Genomic DNA, 21043 nt, shown 5'->3' with positions numbered 1-21043 from the left:
AGTACCTATGTTAGTATCACTGGGAAAACAAAAACTGGTCCTGGAACTAAACCAAATTTGTCGCCCTCTGAGCTCCGCCTTACAAAATTATTCTTTAAAAAAACATACTGTATTTAACAAAAATGTTACATGGGATTTGGTATCTGATTTCATACAATATTACAACTAAAATAATTTTTTTCAAGAGGCCACAAAACCGAGCTTCGTTGAGCACCACACAACAACTCTAGAGATCACTCCTAAAGTTGATATGAAAGGGGCAGAGGAACACTTGCTTTTGAACAGGTTTGTTTGCAGGTAAAGCAAACCAATGGTTAATTAATTCCTTGCCAATGTTTTAACAGCGCAGAAGGTTCCAAATTACAGATAAAATAAACAATGACAAGCCTATGAAAGCTTCTGGCTGCCATGTTCTCTGATGTTAACAAGGGTCTCTTTATTACTGTAACCTTTTAGAAGTGAACAAAAATTATTGCTTTGCCCTGGTTCTGCCCTCAATCTTTAAGAAAGGGGGGGGGCAGACAGGACTCTAAGGGGGGTTGAAAAATAAGCCCCGTAGTAACATGGTAGCAATGTTAAGCATCTATAAAAATTGCCTCAGACATGTTCCTATGTATGCAAACTTACACATTTGCCATGGTTTGTCATGGATTGATTCCTGACAAAAAAAAAACTAAAGAGAAAAAAAAAATAATATAAAAAATAAATGAAAGGGCCAAAAAGGGAAAGGTACAAAACACAACTTTCTACGGCTAATTTTGCCAAAAATGACAACATAGTGTAGGATTACCCTAGATTCTGCCAACTTTCCTTAATCTTTTCCAAAAAACATGGTTCTACTCCTCACTCGCTGCCAGATTTCGGAAAAACCCAACTCATTTATTTGTAGTATATTGCAATCGCTGCTAAGTAAGGAAAAAAGGTTCAGTGTACATTGGCCAGAAACTTCGGTAAAGGACATACACTTGACTATTCATTTACGATAATGATATTCTTTCTTACGTCTGTAATGATACTGCTTGGTTGTAATTCACCTACAATTTTATTTCGCTCCAAACATACCCATAGCCAGTTTATACCAATGAGACTCGCTAAACTTCTGTAATGAAGGAGTTTCTCCGAAAGCCAGACACACTGTTCTCATTGTGGCATCTTTTCATGGTCATTACTACAACCCATGAGGTACTATGTTACCTGTAACAAAACCTGATGAAGCCGAATTTCCCTTTGGTAAAATGAGGATCAGCTTTTTTTTTTCTTTTTAAATGTTTTTGGTCTCTTTTTGCCTTTATCGCTATTGCAGCTTAGTTATCCCAATGTCTAAATTACGCTGTTGACAACTCTTGACTAGAATCTTATTACCTCTTTCCATCAAAATTGGTGTAATAGATGGCATTGGAAAGTTAGAGGCACCTTCTAAAAATACCTAGTAGATGAGCAATTGCGAAAGGCACAGTTTTCTTCTAAGATACTACAGAAGACTTAGAGCCAAGCAAGTTCAGCTCATCACGCGGTCAAAATTGTCCAAGCATTAGAAGCCAGTCAACAGAAGAACCCACTTGAGTTCACAGCAATGGAAGATTCGCTGACTGCCTCTGCCATCATAAAAAGCTAGTAAGCAGAAATGTCATAATTACTTGGTACCTACTCTGCCTATCAGACTTTTCACAGATACATTTTGACACATTTTTAATAAAAAGGATACAGTGTATCATATTTGGTAGCAACATAAAAAAACTGAAACCTCGATGTTGGCACTCCTGGACACACTTCCTGACAAAGTACATCCAAAGTAGGAAGATGAATATTGCATATAATCATTGCAGCTAAGATCATATAGCTAGGCAGCGGAAAACAACTATGAACCCCACTCCTGGCCGACTCATCTCCCAGAGGAGAAGGGGAATTATGAATGTTCCGTTTATTGGGGACGAAGACAAATTCACAAACATACTGGCAGCCCGGGAGCGATGGTGTTCTTTTTTATATTTGGCTGTTATTTTCTATTTGTGTTTGCACTTTGGAGTATTGCAAATTATTATTTTTTTTAATACATAAAGACTGAGACATTTAAAAAAAAAAAACACTACTTTAAATACTTTACAGTCTGTCTAAACTAAGAGTTCAAATGTCAATATTTTTTTTTTCTAAATATATTTCAATGCATTGAGCAAATTACGCCAACATCCCCTTTCATGAATAAACCCCATTATGTCCTTATAATTAACTAGCGGGCCATGAGCAAAATGGAGGCATAGATTCGGAGTTTCTTATATTTACGATTGCAAGGATTGTAATGTAAATGTCTGTGTCCGTGTTAAGGTCTGCCACCTCTATTCACTATTCCGTTTGTCGTTAGACATATAGCAATTGTGAAAGACACCTACTGAGACGTCTGCACAATAAAACAAAAAGAACCGTAGAAAGTCATCGTTCTGACGTGCACACGATGCTGGTACTTTGGCAAAGACGAGTATTGGATGGTTATTTGAGCATCTCTCAGCATAGTCCTCTGATGTTCCCAATTCCACTGCTACTCCTAATTTAAGAAGCTTGCTCAGACTACACTGTCATAATTACATACATTTTGCACCAATTGTGATGCTGGCACGCGAACAGTTAAAGCAGATGTGGCGTAACGCTGCACAGATACCATTTTGTGTACTTCTGTTTAGTCACAGTTTGTTGCAATGGAAAAATGTATAGAAAAAAAAATGCACGGTTTGGCCACAGACACATCTGGTGAGAAAACTGTAAGAGTAATACACTTCATTAGCTTAAGGGCAGCCGGCTGACACGTTTCCTTGGAATCTGCCCATACCAGCTGATGGAGCTGGGGCCAAAATTTGTTTTCACAGCTGTATCAATCTTGGACTCGTATACAATGTGTCCAAGAGGGTTATGAACTAAGGCAAACTTGTTAATAAAGAAAATAATTTAAAAAGTAGACATGTTTTAACCTGTTTTTAAAGCAGAAATGTAGGACAGAACATTTCATACAGATTTTGAATATTAAAAAGACATCAATCCTCCCAAATTCCATCTTCCTATAAAAGACGGTATATTAACTGGTTGATGTGTTTTTTGTTTTTGTTTTTTTTTTAAACAAACTTTAAAATACTGCCCCTTTTTAATAACCCAACCGTTAATTTTGAGAGAGTATTGCGATCTACCCTGCCGTTAGGGACTTTGAAATGGGTACCTAAAACCATTTTAACAGAAATGTAGAAGGGGGCGACGATTTGATGTGATAATTAAACAGCACAGTCTCACAAAACATCCAATTAACCCAGTATAATAGACGGAAATAAATACAGTCAATATGTTCTGTACATAGCGGTATGAATACATTTTATCATCAGGCTGACATTAGGAGATATGTGGAATATAAAATAAATATTAATTCCCTAAAATGTTGCTAAAAACAACATTATAACCATGCAAACATACAAAAATGTTTCTAACTGCTTAAAATCTATTGATTACATTGATTTATATTAAGATCTCCATTTGCGGAGGGCAGTAAGGGCCATCAGTCCAAAAAAGGGTTACTTATTTGTTATCTCTATAGATGGCGATGCGCATGGTTGAATGATAAAACCATATATTGGTAAAGTCTGGACTTACTCCCATTACTTTCCCACGCTGTTGAACGTCTTCCCACATTGAATGGACTATGTATCGACACATATATTTTCCAGCTCGGCCTTCCTGCTTCATTCGTACCAGGCACATCCTACAAAACACATTAGTTCTGTTTAGTTAACTTTGAATAGATTGTTATGAAATGATTTGCCCATTGCTTGCTTAACCCTCCAAGGACCAGAAATGCAAGCAACAAAGTAGGAACATAATCTTTGAGTATATATTAAACTTATTTTCGAAATATAAAACAGTCAGGGTAGCTGGATAACTGATGTGACGCTATGGAGCATTTAAGATCTATGCTTAAAATATGGCTGAATAATTAAATGTGAAAAGGAAGGTTTTATCATACCACACAATACCATAACAAACAAAAGCTAATAATATATTGCCTAAGCAAAATAACCCTTGTCCTTTTTGCATGTTAATTTGTATGTGCCCCTTCCAGTAACATCCCAGCCACTGATTGTGGCAGAATTATTAGTGCTGGTTCAACACCATAGACCATTGGCCTTAAGCATGTAGGTACCATTATCAACAAGCCCCTACCGAGCTAGAGTTGTTGAGGGGGGGATGTGGTTCCTATGTCTATGTATTATAGACATTCCATTTGTGTGAGGTTTGCATCAGAGTTTGTGGGTTATCAAAAGACAATACAATATTATGTGCCAATGGTAATGAATTAGTTCACCTGACCCGTCCTTAATCAGGACTGCAAGATATGTGGTTCAGTATTTCTTATACCCCAAAGACTCCGTTGATGGCTGGGCTTCTGACTGGTTGCACAAATGCAGTCTATTGGCTATTTACTTGGTCAACCTGCCTAACCATTACACCCCTGTTTCTAACCCTTGCCTTCCCAGAAGCCAATGTCTGACCCAGAAATGGATCCCTCTGCTAGTCTTGATCATGCTCTGAGGTTCTGCTGACCTCCTAACGGTCTAGTTTCCTTCTTAGTGTACGCACCATCGAGCTACCTTCCCGGTAGGGCCTTCCTATATTGCTACTGCCTAGAATTTCAGGCACTTTCAATCTAGAATTCATGGCTATCCTGATATCCTTATCCTATTAGTTGGTGTTTTCTACTGTGTCCTGCTGGGTTCCTGTGGCACTTCAGGCTGTGAGACCCGTCATATCGTGGTTCCTGCAGTATCTCCTGCTGGGATCTTTTCCAACCATAGCTCATAGCCTGGTGTCTCAACCTTCCCTGGTCCACAATGTCCAGGTGTAGGGCAGTAAGCATCCCCTTCAAGAGCCACCCATCGACTACAGCACTCCACGTACACCCAGTCAAAAGTAGCGTAGAATCGAAATAGTTTGGTCCATTTTAAATATTATTCTTCATAGTTAGCATTTAGCACGTTTTAACATTATGGTGTACCAGTAGTCTTAAGAGGCTAAAATCTGACGAGTTTTGTGAAAGATCATATCAGAGTCGGAAAACTTAGAACTAGTAGGTGAATCTTGTATGCACACTGAAAAAATCTCACTGCCATGATACGTTCGAGTTTATGAGCAACCAGACGTTGCCTCATTCCAGAACCCAACTAATTTTAAGTACTGCGCTGATTTACAAGCGTTGATTCTTAATACCTTACCCAATTAGAAGAAAGAAAGCAGAGAAATAAACTTCACATGAATGTGGATTTATGTAATAGTGCACTTTACAGACTGCTCCTAACAGTGCTCGTAGTACGTCTGCCAAAGCTCATATTACAATCTATAAAGAGTTAAATGGAATATTGTCAAATTGAGAATAATCAGGCCAAAGCTGTTTACATGTCGTTTGCTGTATGAAAATAACGTCACTTTGCAAGTCTGCAAGATTGAAGAAATGGCCCATGTTTGATGTGTCCACGCACACCAATTTATCAGTAGAAACAGTGAGGTAATGGAATAATTTGTTTTATTTGAAAATGTTGTCTAAAAAACTGCACCTGCCATCTGGGGTTTAAAAGACACACTTTTCTCAGTCAATAAAATTCCCGACGATAATCAGCGCTGTTCGTAATGCTAGACCTGCAGTGCATTAAGAGTCTGACTCATCATTGTCAAACCACGAAGGTAACGTTGCATTTCTGTTTACGAAAGTTTAATAAACCTGCTGGAAGTTCCAAGCTACAAGAGACCTGAACAATTTTTTCCACAGGAAAACAAGCTTTCTGTTCACCTGATTACTTCCAAGAGAGTCTCGAGTTATTCCCAAAAGACAATATGAGGTCACGTGGAACGTCCAACCATTAAGAGACAGACCTTTTGGAAAGCAGGTACAAAAGGTGAGAACACTGAGGTCATTCTGTCAGCTGTGTGTTTCATTTCATAGTAGAATTCGATTTCATTTCTGTGCTTTACAGAAACAAACTTTACCCGAATTTGTAGCCACAAAGTCAAGTTTTAACTGGTGGCAGAGAGAACAACGCCAACTTACATCTTTATAAACCAACGTGTGATTGGCAGAAAAAGGGTAAAGAGAACCAGCATTAATTGGCAAACAGATTTATTCACTAAAACAGAGATTGGGAAGATTGCAGTTTCAACTCACAGACATCCCCATACACTATGAAGAGCTCAGCAAGATGTCCCCAGCCAGCTCAGGCCTTCTTGCAGAACAAACTTCCCAGAGATGACCCTTCATTATGCATTACGAAAATTCACAAAATCTCTTGCTAAACACCTTATTTAATAATGAATAAAGCCCCAAAAATAATAATAGTGTTCCTGTTGTTGCTACAGATGTCAAACACAGTCTCAAACAGATGACACCCAAAAATGCCCTTGTTGATCCTTTACATCAAGTTATCTTGTCCTTAATAATAATGATTGTAATGATCATGTTTGATTTTACTACAAATATAATGTTTATCTTTGAAGAGATGTATAAGCGAGTATATTTACATAACTCCATGATATTTAATTATCTGTACTACTGCTTTGTAATCATATTTTATTATTTAATTAAAAACAAACAAAAAAAAAGTTATCTTGTCCTGTTTTTCTACTACTACTAAAATATAGCTGTCAATCAAACTGATGCTCAAGTGAAATTAAATTGTATGCTCTGAATCCAAAAATGTGGCTGTCACACCAATTAATTATAAGTCAACATACCAGTATCCCCGCATGATGCCATTATGTTGTGTTAACATTTTTAAACATATCAATGGTAGTCTTTAAGATATCTGTATAAAATACTGTGATTTAAAAGGTACAGGCACAATGGGCACTCATTTAAATCACGTTCTGTGTGCGCGTGTGTGTGTGTGTGTGTGTGTGTGCGCGCGTGCGTGCGAGTGTGTGGGGGTTTAGCAGTAGTTATAAAAAGTTTCAAACATGTGAAATTAAAATAGGGTCTGAAACAGGAAACATGGATATTTTTATTTATTTTTTTAAAACATCAGGAATTTTATTGTTCATAAAGGGATGAATTCCCTAAAGTGGTGCAAACATAAAACAGGGGTTAAAATGCAGATGGTTGGCTCCTGAGGGGCTTGAAGTAAATTTCCTGACTACCTGAATCCACTGGCTGGAGCAGCTTTGCAGTTCTTAGACTCTGCAGAGTACCTGGGCTTGTCTTGTCTCCAAATATTTTTTCAATCGTTGTTTTAATTTACAGTTTATTGAAAGATCATGGAAATTTTGCATAGAATGCACCAGCTGACGGAACTGTAAATTTAAATACAAAAGAAAATAACAAGAAACAAAAATGGTTTTTAAAGCTTGAGAAACAAAAATATATGGAACCTACACTGCGTTCCCCCAGGAAAACAAACAACGAATGGGCGCACACTGCTTACACCATGCCTCACATTTAAATGATTATAAGGTTGGAATTTTTTTTTTATTTTTTTTATACATAAATGTTAACTCACTTAAGTCCACCCAAGTTTTCAAGGTCAGCTAAATTTCCAAATATTAAGTTGGACCTCCAGCCACTGGGTAAATGTCCAGTGTAACCGCTGCACGAACATTCTACGTCTGCGGCCGGACAGGGGAGATTCCAGACTCGAAGAAACAGCTTTGTGGCCCGAGACATTAAAGAGACTGCAGAGTTTAAATAAGGCTCCATACATTTCTACTAGAGACAGCCTTAGCAATCAGTTCAATTTATGATGTGCTACTTCGAGACGGCATGTTAGCAAATGTTTGAATGTACTTTAGCGAGGTTCCTGTTACACATTAAGAAATATACCTTCCTTCTCCACAACACACTTTGACCTTTCCAATAATGCTAGATTAAACAATATTTTTTGGGGGGCTATTTACACCACAGATGAAAAGGAAAAATATTGCTTAGGTGTTAAATATTTTCACAAGCAACAAATCTGCAATTTAGGAAAATTGCAATGTGTATTTTTTAGGTGGAACACAAATGTCAGCGTAATAACTCCTAAAGTCTACTGACAACCAGAACTGAAAATCCCAGCAGGGACGTTTAAGTTAAACCGCTTTTAAGTAACCTAAAACAGTAACGCATCCTCTTATTTTATTTTTTAATATTGGCATGAATGGTGCTACCAACAGCTCCATGGAACACCTACGTTATTTAGATACTAATTACATCATTTCCCAGAGAGGTTAGTGAGAACAATCATTCCAGTAGCTACAGGACAATCATGAAATATTGCTTCTCTTATCCCGTGTAATCCATGTATTTACTCCGTGACATCACATTTCAACACATATCACCCGCTACTCACTAACGCTGAGGATTTTTGGAAGGGTAACTGAGACTCACTATAAACCAAAAGAGTGCAGCAAACTTGTCCCTTGTCCTATGCCGAGTGGCCGTCTCTGCTGAATGATAACTCTGCGTGTGTAAATAATCTCTTTAAAGAGTCAGTAAAGCTCTATTTATATGAAAGTCCACTTGGCTTCCCCTTGACTTGAATCCAAGTATATTTCACTCCTGGCTGCTCGGTAAAGCACTAAACACATAGAACATTCTACAAAAACAAGGTAATCAGCAGCCTGGATTAAACAAAGTGACGGCAAACTTCAGGACAGAGACTTGAGTGGTAGACATATCGCGGGAAGAGACTTGTGTGAGTGAGCTACGCAACGTTCCACTTTTATTACTTCTACAATAGGCTTTCATTTTTAAACACCTTACACATTTGTGGTAGGTGGAGGAGACCAGGACACGGTAACGGGAAGCAAGGAAGCCCTAGGGAGAGAGAGAGGGAGGCCCAGGGACGAAAGATGTGTCAGGAACACAAAGGATGAGTGAGAAGATGGCAGAGGGACAGCCGCTGCAGCAAGGGCAGGTAGGGCCAAAGGACCATATGACAAGCCCAATGTGCAAGGAATAAACGTCATCAGACAGAGGTTGTCAGTACCATGTCATGCTTCCTTTCTGAAACATCAGTACATTAACCAGAGTAAAAGCGATAAGCGAATATCCGTGCCTAGAACCTGACGGGATAGTTTATGTCGTTATAAAGTCGTTATAGTTTTATGACAGACTGAAAGAAAATAATATTCCCTAAAGAACGTTACATTGGAGAGAGAGGACTGACAGACAGGCACACATTTGAATTATATAGTAAAATATGCTGTATATAAAAAACAAAAACTGTCTGCGCTTCTCACCCTAATAAAGTTAGCAACAAATATATAAACATAATATAAAAGAGGTTTTGGTTATATGAACTGGCCAAAGCATGATTAAGCTCACAATTTATTCACATTTGTCAACCCCCACATAAGACTAGCGGGATAACCACTGGGGGGACAAAAAACTATTTTTTCTTTCAAATTTGGATTAATTTAAATAAGTTTTATGTATGGATATTAATAGCCAAATGTCTTTTAGGCACCAAACTAAATCCCTTTGGCTTCTAAATATTGCTGCCCAACTATTAGGTTTTATCCACATTTGTTAACCCCCCACTTAACACTAGAGGGATAACTGATGGGGAAAAAAACCACAATCTTAAATAAAAAAAAAAATAATAAAAAAAAAATGTAAAACTATTTTTTTTCCAAATTTGGATTCATTTAAAGAAGTCTTAGATGAGAGATGCTGTTTTCCGTTTCATCACTTTTAGCTATTAACACTACAGCCCCTGTAGTCAGATTTTGTACATGTTCATACACAGCCCCATGGTGCTCTTCCTAGAAAAAAAAAACTTTCACGTAAAATATATGGAATTTTTGTTTTGCAATTTACATTAAATATACTTGATATATTTTGCTAAGGACATATATTTTTCTGTCATCGTAAGTTGTTTGTGTTTATCTTTCACTTGCTGTAATTTGTTTCATAAAAATGGAAAGTTTTACACAGAAATATATGTTATGGGAACAATTCACCACAAAATGGAAAAAAAATACGGTAATGGAATTTTCTATTTCACTTACAGTAAACTACAAGCAAAGCTACCAGAATAGCTGTATTGAACAGAAAATACACCTATAAGCTAATGAATAAACATGTTTCAGGGTTACGCTGTATATCTGGGCCCCTTATCAGGGAGATCTCCAACATCTGCTCAACTAAGATTCCCTTGGTACCTCTGGCTAGACTCAAGTGAGGTCAGGATTATGGGAATTGCAACTCATCAGTATATGACGGATTATGTGTTTACTACCTCGGGTGTTCTAAGCCAACTACAGCGACATTTCTTTCAGAAATCATAATCAAAAACAGTATATTTTATTTTTATATACTTTACCATATTTGCTCTATTATAAGATGACCTCCCCCCAAAAAAGAAATTGGATCTTAATGAAAGACAAAAAAAAGAAAAAGCCTGAATATAAGATGGAAAAAAGGGGGACATAAGGGGGAAAAAATAAAAAAACGAAACCCACTGTTTTTTATTTTGTTGGACCCTGCTCTACCCGCTAGTTCAACAAAGAGGCGCGCTGCAGTCTTCAAGATCTTTAGAGAAGAACTGTTCATATAAGAAGGGGTAGCTTAATAATTTGATGAGTTAAAAAAGTTATTTTAAGTTAAAGAAGCGCAATTGTAGCAAATTTAGATACATTTGTTTCCCATTGTTGGAGGAATGTTTAATGATTGATATTCAGTACAAATTGAACCGATACAGAAGTGACAGACCCAGGTGAGAGTTTACAAAGCTCCAAGTTGTTGCAAGATTGAGTCCTTTCCAATTCAATGAAACCAGCTAGTTTTATTAGTCAGGAATTTTACTCACCAGACGTGTAACTGTGTCACAAGGAACCATGAATTCAGTGTATCGGGAAGACTGCATTCTGTATTCAAAAAAAGATGTTACAAAGTAGCCATCCCAAGAATGCTCCGTTATTACACGGAATTCAATCTAAAGGCATAGAAAATTAGAATATTCATATTTTGCAGGTCACAAACCGGAATTTCTGGGAACAATTTCTGCAGCGAGAGGAGGTTTTGGGATTAATCTTTTTACTGACCCCTATCCTCTCTCTCCCTCACACCTCCCTAAAGATTTATTACTCTCTAGATTTTTTTGTCCTTAATATCACTTACTTTTAGTTGCTTTTTTATCTTTATTTTCTCTCGATGCAAAATTATTCCTTTCTTATAAGGACAGTAAAGTTTGAAGACAATTGCTAGAAACGGCTTACCAGTTACATTTCTGAAACATAACTAGACGCTCACTAGCTTTAAAAGGCAAAGTTTTTGGAAATTAAAACATGTGGGTTGCAAAACTTACTGTATGAAATAATTCTGCACCAGTTTGGGTCACAGAAGTACCATGGAAAGTAAGCATATAAGCTTAACCCTCTTTTGTCCTCCATATTGACTTCCAAGGTGAAGTCTATCCTTAGTGTGTCCTGTCCTAAGATTTCTGGCTAGCTAGGTGAACCAGCTCTCTGGCACTCCTGTAATACTTGCTTGTTAATATATGGGAAAACATGATTTTTGGTGTATATATATATATATATATATGAACGTGACCGTAACATAAGGCATTTTGGGTATTCCGGTATAATTAGAAAAGTATACTTACTTTCAAAAAACTCATCATAATCTATCCTTTCCACACAGCATGTATACATGCGCAAGGCAGCAATCTTTATTTTCTGCAGACAAGGGAAAAGATTTTAAAGGAACCTAAAGCCAAAAAGCAAGTTTCTTTAAAATACACTATCACAGATGATGCCTAATACAAGGGAAAGCTTCAGTCCTTTTTTCATGTTAAGTGCATATTGCAGTGCTTTTTTAATGAACTCTACAGCATTTTAATGTATGCAAATTAGCGCAGGCATTCTTTAATTATTGGAGTTGGAAAATCAGACTTCAGTCTCATTTAACTCTTTCAGCTGCCTCTACTTTTTTCTCTATGTAAAGAAGACAGCATTGGTCAGTTCTTCGTCAATGAGAACAGCAGCACTCTAGACTGTAAGCTCCTGTGCGCAGGGCCCTCCTCACCTGTTGTCTCTGTAAGTCAATGTGTTATGTTACATACTACTTGTTACCTGTGTGTGATCTTCATAAAGTGGCAAATAAAGATAGATATTAATGTAGAAGATGTGATGAAAACATTAAAATCGTCACACCTTACAAACAAGTTCAGTTTTCAAAATTTAGACTCGTTTATGTAAATTTAAAATGGGGCAGAGGAAAGTTCCTCCAAAGGATCTAAAGGGAGCAAAATACACAAAAGGTGTGATTCAACACACCCAAAATGGCAAAATCCGGGACTAACATTTTCATTAAATCACTTAACCTTTATTTAAAAGGAGTTAAAATGTCAGCATTTAGACGATGCCAGATGCCACAAAACCACAAAGAACAGATGTCCTACACAGTTTACACACTACAGACTTCATCATTTTTATTTTAATAAAAGGTTATTTTTTCTGAAATATATTGGTTCAGGCTTTCATTTAGTGATGTGTGTCAAGTTATTTATATTTTTTCCACTTTAATTAAAGGGAAAGTAATAACCTTTTCGAAAGACGTAAGAAACACAGAGTTTGACTGCAAGTTAATTGCCCATCTAATTTCTGTTATAATCAGGGTTTGTTCTGCTATTGCATTGTTGATAGATTCTTATATAAGACGAGTTGGTAGGACCCTTACTTCGAGGAGATAAGATCGTTTGAGCCGGGTTGTTTCTAAGTCAAATTGCTATGTCATATAATACTTGTGATGTCCTGTCTACCCACTGTACAGCACTACAGACTATGATGGTGCTATATAATACAATAAATAATAATGGAATTCATCCAGTAGGCCAAATAACTGGCGATGGACATGTGCACTGGCAGCACACCCAATGGTACTCTATACAACTGTAAGTTAAAAAAAGTAGAAACTATACAGTATACAGACTATATTGAAATATTAATTTTTATTACAAATGTATTTTCTTGTACACGTTAAAGACTTCCCAAGGTAAGATTCATGTAGCCGCCTATGATGAAACATACCCATTTGTTATACTTCAGAGGTCCAGTGAAACCCATTGCTTCAATTATTTTAGTAAAAGTTCCAACTTCCTCCTCTGATGGTCGGAGCTCCCCTTTAGTTGCATAATGCTACAGAAAAAGAGAACTCATAAAGGATCCCAATATGGGAAATATTATACATAACACACAAGAACATGCCAAATACACGCATCTCCCTTTTATTCAAATTGTTTTTACTAGCATAATTAAGAGACAATTGTCTTTTTGTAAACATGTATGACACGGGATACCCGTCTAGCTCAATAATATGGAAAGAATTCATCATTTAGCAAGTGACCTCATAATGACACTACCTCGTGTTCTACTCTCATTGAGAACTGGCATTCGTGTTAAAAAAAAACAAAAAACACAAAAACACTCATTTCTAGGACACTTATTTATCTATTTGCTGTTGATTGTTGGGTAACGTTAAGCAGGTCAACTTGGTTCCCTGACATAACATAACATATTTGGCTTACCTCTTGAGTGACGTGCAGTGGCCTCAGTATTTGTGTTGCTGCAGGCGATCTGAGCGTTAATCCACAGCATACGTTTCTCAAATCACGTGCAGAATGGCAAAGACTCTAGAAGAACATAAAATTAAGCAATCGTAGAGCACTTTAGAATTTATAACCCAAGTAGTGATACTAATCAAAATACTCAAATATATAATTAGATAGGTGGTTGTGTGCTCTGCCTCAGGGAAGGACGTTCTCACCCAAGATTTGATAGTACATGGCCCCATCCATCGTCCCTTTGATTCGGTGAAGTTGTCCTGTCCCCTTAGCAGAAAAACACCCCAAAAGCATAATGTTTCCACCTCCTTGTTGGATGGTGGGGATGGTGTTCTTGGGGTTATAGGCAGCATTCCTCCTCCTCCAAACACTTATGGCAACTTCCGCTGCAGCCGGAAGGAGGTGCGGTTAGTAGCGGGGTTGTCTGCGTCCATCGCACATATACCCTCCGACTGTCAGAGAGAATTCCCCGCACCGGTGAGGGGAACTCTGATCTCTGACAGCCGGGGAAGGTCTGCACGATGGACGTAGACAACACCCGCTGCTAACCGCACCTCTTTCCGGCTGCAGCGGAAGTTGTCTACGCGAATCGCGCAGATGTCTACACGCTGCCCCGGCTACACAGGAGGATCCAGGTCCCCTGCAGCGCTGCGGGGGATCTGGATCTTAGTCTCATAGTCATACCTATTTGAGGTCTGATTATAAGACGACCCCAATTATAAGATGAGGGGTATTTTTAAGAGCATTTGCTGTGGAAAAAAACCTTGTCTTATAATCGAGCAAATACGGCACAATTATTTCACTCTTTTTTATCTCTGTTTTATTACTGTACCACCGCATAACAATTGAAGTGGCAAAATTATAAAATAAATTCTGTAGCTCTATCATCTTGCGTCCCACATTTTATTAAATAAAGCTTGCCGGCTCCAATTTGGCACAGATGGGGGTTTCATTCAGACTTTTTCTTCCTTTTATTAGATATAGACATTGTAAATCACAATGCTTATTTTTTACAATTCTGCAGACAGCAGATGATCTCTATTTCAATATGTTTTGGAAACTGGATGTCAATGTCTCAATAATGTCTGAGTTTTCTACAAAATATCTATGGAGACACAAACTAAAATAAATGCACCCAAGTAAGAAATCTATTTATTTTGTGAACTAAAAGCATTGTGCATTTAAACTTCACGATTCAACTTATGTCTTCCATGCCAGGTTTCTTTATGGTCTGTGGTTTAAATGTGGAAGAGAATGTCTGTATAATGAATAGCAGGGAGCTGTTGCCACAATAGAAGACTGTTCCGTAGTTGCATTCCGTGCCATGGTATGTGCCAACAACCCTTTCAATATCAAAACACTCCCCGTGGGCACCGGTGCTCTCGCAGCTCAGCAATCCATGATATATAGGTCATTGCCTACTACATTAATGGCTGTACAGCCTCTGAGTGGCCATAAGGTTGGCAGGGACTTCACACCATGCTGCGTTCTTTGTGCCCTGATGGACTTGTTCAAGGTTCTATGATTTTCTTGCATTACACGCATGCACTTTTGGACATAATTTACATTACTAACATACGGATAATTTTATAAACAACGGGATTGGAATTTCCTCTGAAATAACTTCAACGCAGAAAAATTTCGGCTGGCTTCTCTATGATTTATGAAACATATTTCTTTCTATTTATCTAGGTTCTTCTGATTAAGTGTCATTTGAAAAACATCTGGGATTATTGAGGTATTATGCCACAACCAGACTTCCACAAGGATCTCAGTTAGTGTTCTATAATAAACACAGCTGCGGAACTACTGCCATTCGGTGCTTTTGTTTGTACCAGAACACATTTATATAAAAAAGACCTTGCTCATCTTATTTACAAAGATGTTGAAAAAACAAGAGAGGACCAGACTGATAGTTAGCATTGTGAACTATTAAGGTTAAACTGCCATTAATCGAGTGTTGGAGTCTATGGCACGATCAGGAAAATGTGGGCCATTATTTAATTTCCTTTAGAACAGATGTTAGAAGAAAAATTCTGCAGATACAATGTGATATTTGTCAATGGGTATGGAGGCACTCAACAGCAGCAGAGAACCAAGCTAATAAACTACATTCTCAAAAGACCCTGTCCGCCAGGTGAGTTAAATCCAGTAGGACACCAGAACCAAGATTGTGGTCACTTTTCAGTTTTCATTCCTGGTGAGAAACAAATGGAGGAAGCAGGAAGGCAGCACTGGATGGTCCAGTCAGATGACCAGATCATTTGAAATACTGTATTTGCTCAATTATAAGACGACCCCCCCAAAAGAAAAGGCCAAAAATTATTTTTTTCCTGAAAAAACTGTTGTCTTATAATTGAGTAAATACAGTTCTACAATTCTCTTTTGTTTGCAGGATGTAGTCAATAAAAAAGAAAGCAGATAGATACAAAGAAATGTGTAGGCATTAGGTAGCTGCTTTTCTGAAGTTCCACTGCTTTTTCATGGGAGAAGGAGACTCGAAGTTAATTCGAAATTTTAAGCAGTGTTTAAAGACTCGTGGAATACTGAAAACTGATTTTTAGAAATTGGCAAATTAAAATCAATTTGTCCCCTAGCTGTTCTATTTCATCTTGTGGTTATCATTGCATTTTAACAAGAATTCACAGTTGACCCCTCAACCTCTCCATTTCCTCCCACCCAAAACAGCTCATATTCGATACCTATCATCCCTTTATCTAACTTAGTCTAGCCTTATATTCTATCTGCTTTGGTTGAGTTAGTCTCAAATGTATTTGTGCTCTTTATCTGGTAACATTCTACTTCCTAGCTGTTCTGTATGAGGGGCTAAGTGAAGATTTTCAAGGGTATCACCAGTCCCAAAGGTGTTCAGGTTATCTTCCTAAAAAAAATAGTATAACAATCCACTTGTCCTCAGTTGTAACAAAGATAACCCATATGTGTGGCACATAAGACCTCCATTTTGAAATTCCAATCCTTTTATGTTTTATGCACTGCTTTTGTGGGGAACACCAAAGTAACACTTAACCTCTGTTTGCGCTCTGTTTATTAAATGATCCAGATCAATAAGGAAGACCAGCAGAGTGCGCAGTATGGGGGACACAGAACCCAGCCTGCAACCTAGGCATGCCAACTGTATGACAAATGAAAGTATAAAGAAGGGGAACAACAGTCTAAATAGTCTATATTATTAAATTCTATCTATAGCACACCAGCAGATTTTAAAGCAGAATTACTATGATTAGGAGAAAATAAACTAACATTAAAAGGAACAGAAAAAATAGCAATAACAATAAATATACTGGCACGAAAAATAGAAAATGAATACAAAACAAAATTTAGTTTTAGCTCATTCATCTATTCAATATTAAATTCAGGGCATGTGTGTCTTAACAGTTATAGAGCTCCTCACGGTTTCTCCATAGCTTTGCAAGGACCATGAAATAGTTCTCGTTTTCTACCATTTGATGCAAAAAAAAACCACGACATTTTGCTCCAAAACGAAAACACTGTAAAATAGGTTCTCTCATTTTCAGCTTATACTATCCCTCAAAGTTCTGGTCTTATAAAGGTTCCCTGAGGACTGATTTGAGAACCACAGAGGCTGATAAGATTTATATACGGTTTCCTGCTGTGGAAAACATGGCCTTGAAGACTTGAATAAAAACCTCTCTGAACCAAGATTGAGAAAATGGAAAATGGATTTGGAGAGCTGACCAGAGGAAGTCATCTGATAAATTTTAGATAGGTGGGAATCCTACTTTCGCTACATAAACTACATGCTAATTATGAGGTTTCTGGTGGAGTAAATCCTGTCCTATATAATCTTTCCAATCTGTCTTTTTCCAGATCCTTGTACAGACAGGATTGCTTCAAACAGAATCCTTTTCATACCGCTAATTCATATGCATGTTATTAGAAATGTAATGGACTTAAGGCCTAAATAAGCAACTTATTAAAATGTCTTATTTGCATATTTATTTAAGTTAATCATATCTGCTTGCTGATTTTTGTTGTTCTAAAATGGGGCACACAGATCGGTCATAGCCACTGGTTCCATGAGCTCATTTTTCTAAAATGAATCCAAAACTTATGCTGAGCTGCCCTTGTATAGTAATCAGAAAGTCCCATAGTTCTATTGTATTTCATTGTCCAGTACCTGGTTTTACAGATCTATTTTACAAAAGCAAAGAGTGGCTTATAAAGTGAGATAAAATAAAAGTGCTGTATAGTTTAAAGGTTCAGGTCTTGAGTTGTTGTAGAGACCTGTCATGGGTTTACAGCTGCTAACCTGATAGCAAAGGCAGTCAGTCTGGTTAATTTACCAAGTCAACTCTCCTCTTAATGAGAAGTGGAGAGATTTTGTGGAGTTTGAGCCCTATTTCACCTTCCACTACCAACTCAACTCTTCTGAGTTGCTAGTTATGGTTTTCACTGCAACTCAAGTGAGCTGGGGGATGAGTCCACTTCAAAGCATCAGCAAGTTGCTCCAACTTGGTGAAGTTATCTACAGCAAGGTTAATTGACTGTCTCCCTCTAAGCTTGCATGTGGAATTGCCACAGGAGTCGGCAAATTAAATGTAAAAACAATGCCAAGGTGTATTACACAAAAATACGTGGACAAAAAACACATCTATAGCACAGCAAGGAAGCTCAGTGAACAGTCAATGAGATGAACACTATATGGACAAAAGTATTGGGACAGCGGCCCAACCAGACACCAACAGTATGGGCAAAAATTCGCACAGAAACTCTCCAAAATCTTGTAGAAAGTCTTCCCAGAAGAGTGAAAGCTGTTATAGCAGCAAAGGGGGCACCAACTACATATTAATACTTATGTATTTAGAATGCGATGTCATAAAAGTCCCTTTTGTAATGGCCGGGTGTCACAATGCTTTTGTCCAAAGATATATATTACACACAGACACACACAGAAAATCATTTACCCCAGAGTTATCCAATTACAAGCCTTACCTTTCTTGTACAGGACTGTGTTTTATGGCACTGAATTTGTGTAAAAGCACACGACTGTAAAGCAGCACAAGCAGCAATCTGTGGGCTTATTCGTATCTGCAGCGTCTGGACAAAAATGACAAGACGTGATACAATATTTTTATTTTCAGTTTAAGATGCAAAAATATTTCAAAGGGTACAACCAACAATTGGCATTTTGAACAATTCTTCTCCTGCGTTGAATTTTTAAATTATATTCCATGAAAATATAAAATGTGTGAAGCGCCACAGAAAGTCCGACAAGGAGTTTAGCGATATATAGAAGCTGCAGAGCGCCATGTATTCCTTGCCCCATTGCAGAGAAACAGAGCCTTGACTCAAACCTCTCCTTCATCCCTCAGTCCCTCGCCAGGTCCTGCCGCTTGCAACCAAAAAACAATCTCTCGCATCTGCCCCATTTCTCACCCAAGAATCCACAAAAACTCTGGTTCATTCACTTATTTCCCATCTTGACTACTGCAACACTCTGGTTCCACTGTCTCAACTCTCTCCTCTGCAGTCTGTCCTAAATGCGGCTGCTAGGTTTATCTTCCTTGCACGCTGCTCCTCTTCTGCTTCCCCCCTCTGTGGAACCCTCCACTGGCTCCCTATAACCTTTAGAATTACATTTAAAATCCTGGTACTAACATAAAAGGCCCTCCATAACACTGCCCCCCCATAACACTGCTCCTCCATACATTTCTGCCCTCATAAGCAAATACTCTCCTACTCGATCCTAACGTTCTTCCCGTGGGCTGAGGCTCTCCTCCTCACTCATCACCTCTTCCTTTTCCCGTCTACAACATTTCACTCGGGCTGCCTCATATCTCTAGAATCTACTCCCACCGGACCTTCAGCATTCAAAACCCACTTCTTCAGAGAAGCCACACCATCTTATCTGCTAGAACTTCATTGATACAACCCCACACCACCTCTCACCCGTCACTGTGCCTTATGTTTGTCACCCCATTCCCTCAAGACTGTAAGCTTGCAAGGGCTCCCTCCGCCTAATGTATCGGTTTGTCTTAGTCTGGCAATTCTCGTCTTGTCGTACTCCTTGAATATATGGATTGTATTAAGCGCTGCGTAAATTGTTGATGCTATATAAACGATAATAATAATAATTCTAGTTGTAGCAAAAGTGGGGTAAAACTAATAACCTATACTTTTTGAAACAAACTATACATTTTTATGTAAGCAATAACAAGGCGTGTTATACAATTTCACCGCAAACACAAGGTCATTGTGTAGATACAATTTATAAGAAGTCAGGAATATCACACGGTTCATCCGTTCTCTCGCTTAATTAAGGTTGACTCACAATTTTCAACTGCTCGGTCTAGTTTTACACCCATAATGTATATATATATAAATTTATATATATATATAAAAGTATTTCTTCCACATTCTTAACAGAATTAAAGCAGCAACGCCCGTTAAATATTCACCCTTAAGGAAAAACTATTATATTGCAATAAACTCTACTGTATTCTGTTGTCAGTTCAAAATCAAATAGCCTGCTGAAGAGTTTGTGATTAAATTAAATGCTACATTTTACATATTTTGGAAAACTGCTAAGAAGTTCAACTATTCCTAGAGTTTCCAATTAGAATAATTTGCTCTAAAACTAATTCCTTTAACACTCAGAAATATAGATAATGGGGGCTTCTTATGTCACGGAAATGGGTAACTTTGTTTAATAACTTCAGTACCCGGATCCTGACAGATTCATCATACATTCCAATTATTCTAAAATATTCCGCTGTCGTACTGAACTCTACATTAACAAGCAAGTAGGATTCTGTGATGTTTAGATCACATATGCTCTTTAAAATCAATCCACATGGGGGGGGGGTTGTTTCATAACACTTAGAAATCGCGTTTCAACAGACGAACCTGATTACCACAGACTTTATTTCATAGTAAATGCAGGGGGCATAGAATGCACGTATAGAATGCTGGTTTGTAGCAGTTCATCGGACCAAACCTCTGTACGTGATCTATAAAAGGTCACCTTGTGTTACGTGCTGTACCTGTCCCTAAATATCAGTCGCGCACAGTAAACGTATGAGATGCTCTTTTAATAACGCGCGCTGCCGCAATTACTTATAGGCATGTCGGACTATACCAGTGCAAGCACCTGTGGGGGGAGTCTTTGGGCAAAGCACTTTTATTATCAGTTTCTCATACTTACTCCTAATCTGACCAGCGCTGCCATAGCGACACCGTAGAGTTTGCTTGTAGATACAGCCCCTACCGCTTCACTTCATGCTGGATTCAAACACTTCCGAGGTGAAAGGCTCTAACATCCGCCTCCACTGAGAGATGAGTGTTGTGGGGGGTTTTTTTGTGCCGCCATCATGTGGTTGGCAGGACTTCTGAGCGCGCTAACAATGTGTGAAGTGAAAAATGAGATAAAAATATTCCTAATAGATAGTCAACAAAATAATTTTTGGCGAATAACCTACAAGATTTAACATAATCAGTGTGTT

The 21043-nt window shown here is 37.9% G+C and overlaps 1 protein-coding gene across 1 annotated transcript; it reads right to left on the bottom strand.

Annotated features, from left to right (window-relative positions):
- Positions 1–3627: 3627 nt before the first annotated feature.
- Positions 3628–20769, bottom strand: LOC149273564 (ubiquinol-cytochrome c reductase complex assembly factor 1-like; the record flags this gene model as incomplete). Its single annotated transcript, XM_089506165.1, has 7 exons — positions 20746–20769; positions 18534–18638; positions 13524–13628; positions 13027–13134; positions 11601–11673; positions 10806–10863; positions 3628–3736 (listed from the first exon to the last, which is right to left on the bottom strand). Coding segments are annotated over exons 1-7 (582 nt in total), but the record flags the coding sequence as incomplete, so codon positions are not given.
- Between the last annotated feature and the right edge of the window lie 274 nt (positions 20770–21043).

Source organism: Sceloporus occidentalis, unplaced genomic scaffold, assembly GCF_023333645.1.
Source record: "Sceloporus occidentalis isolate IW3139 unplaced genomic scaffold, rSceOcc1.0.p SCAF_368, whole genome shotgun sequence".
NCBI classification, from domain to species: domain Eukaryota; kingdom Metazoa; phylum Chordata; class Lepidosauria; order Squamata; family Phrynosomatidae; genus Sceloporus; species Sceloporus occidentalis.
Note: the sequence above shows the minus strand (reverse complement) of the source record. Positions and strands in the feature narration are given on the sequence as shown.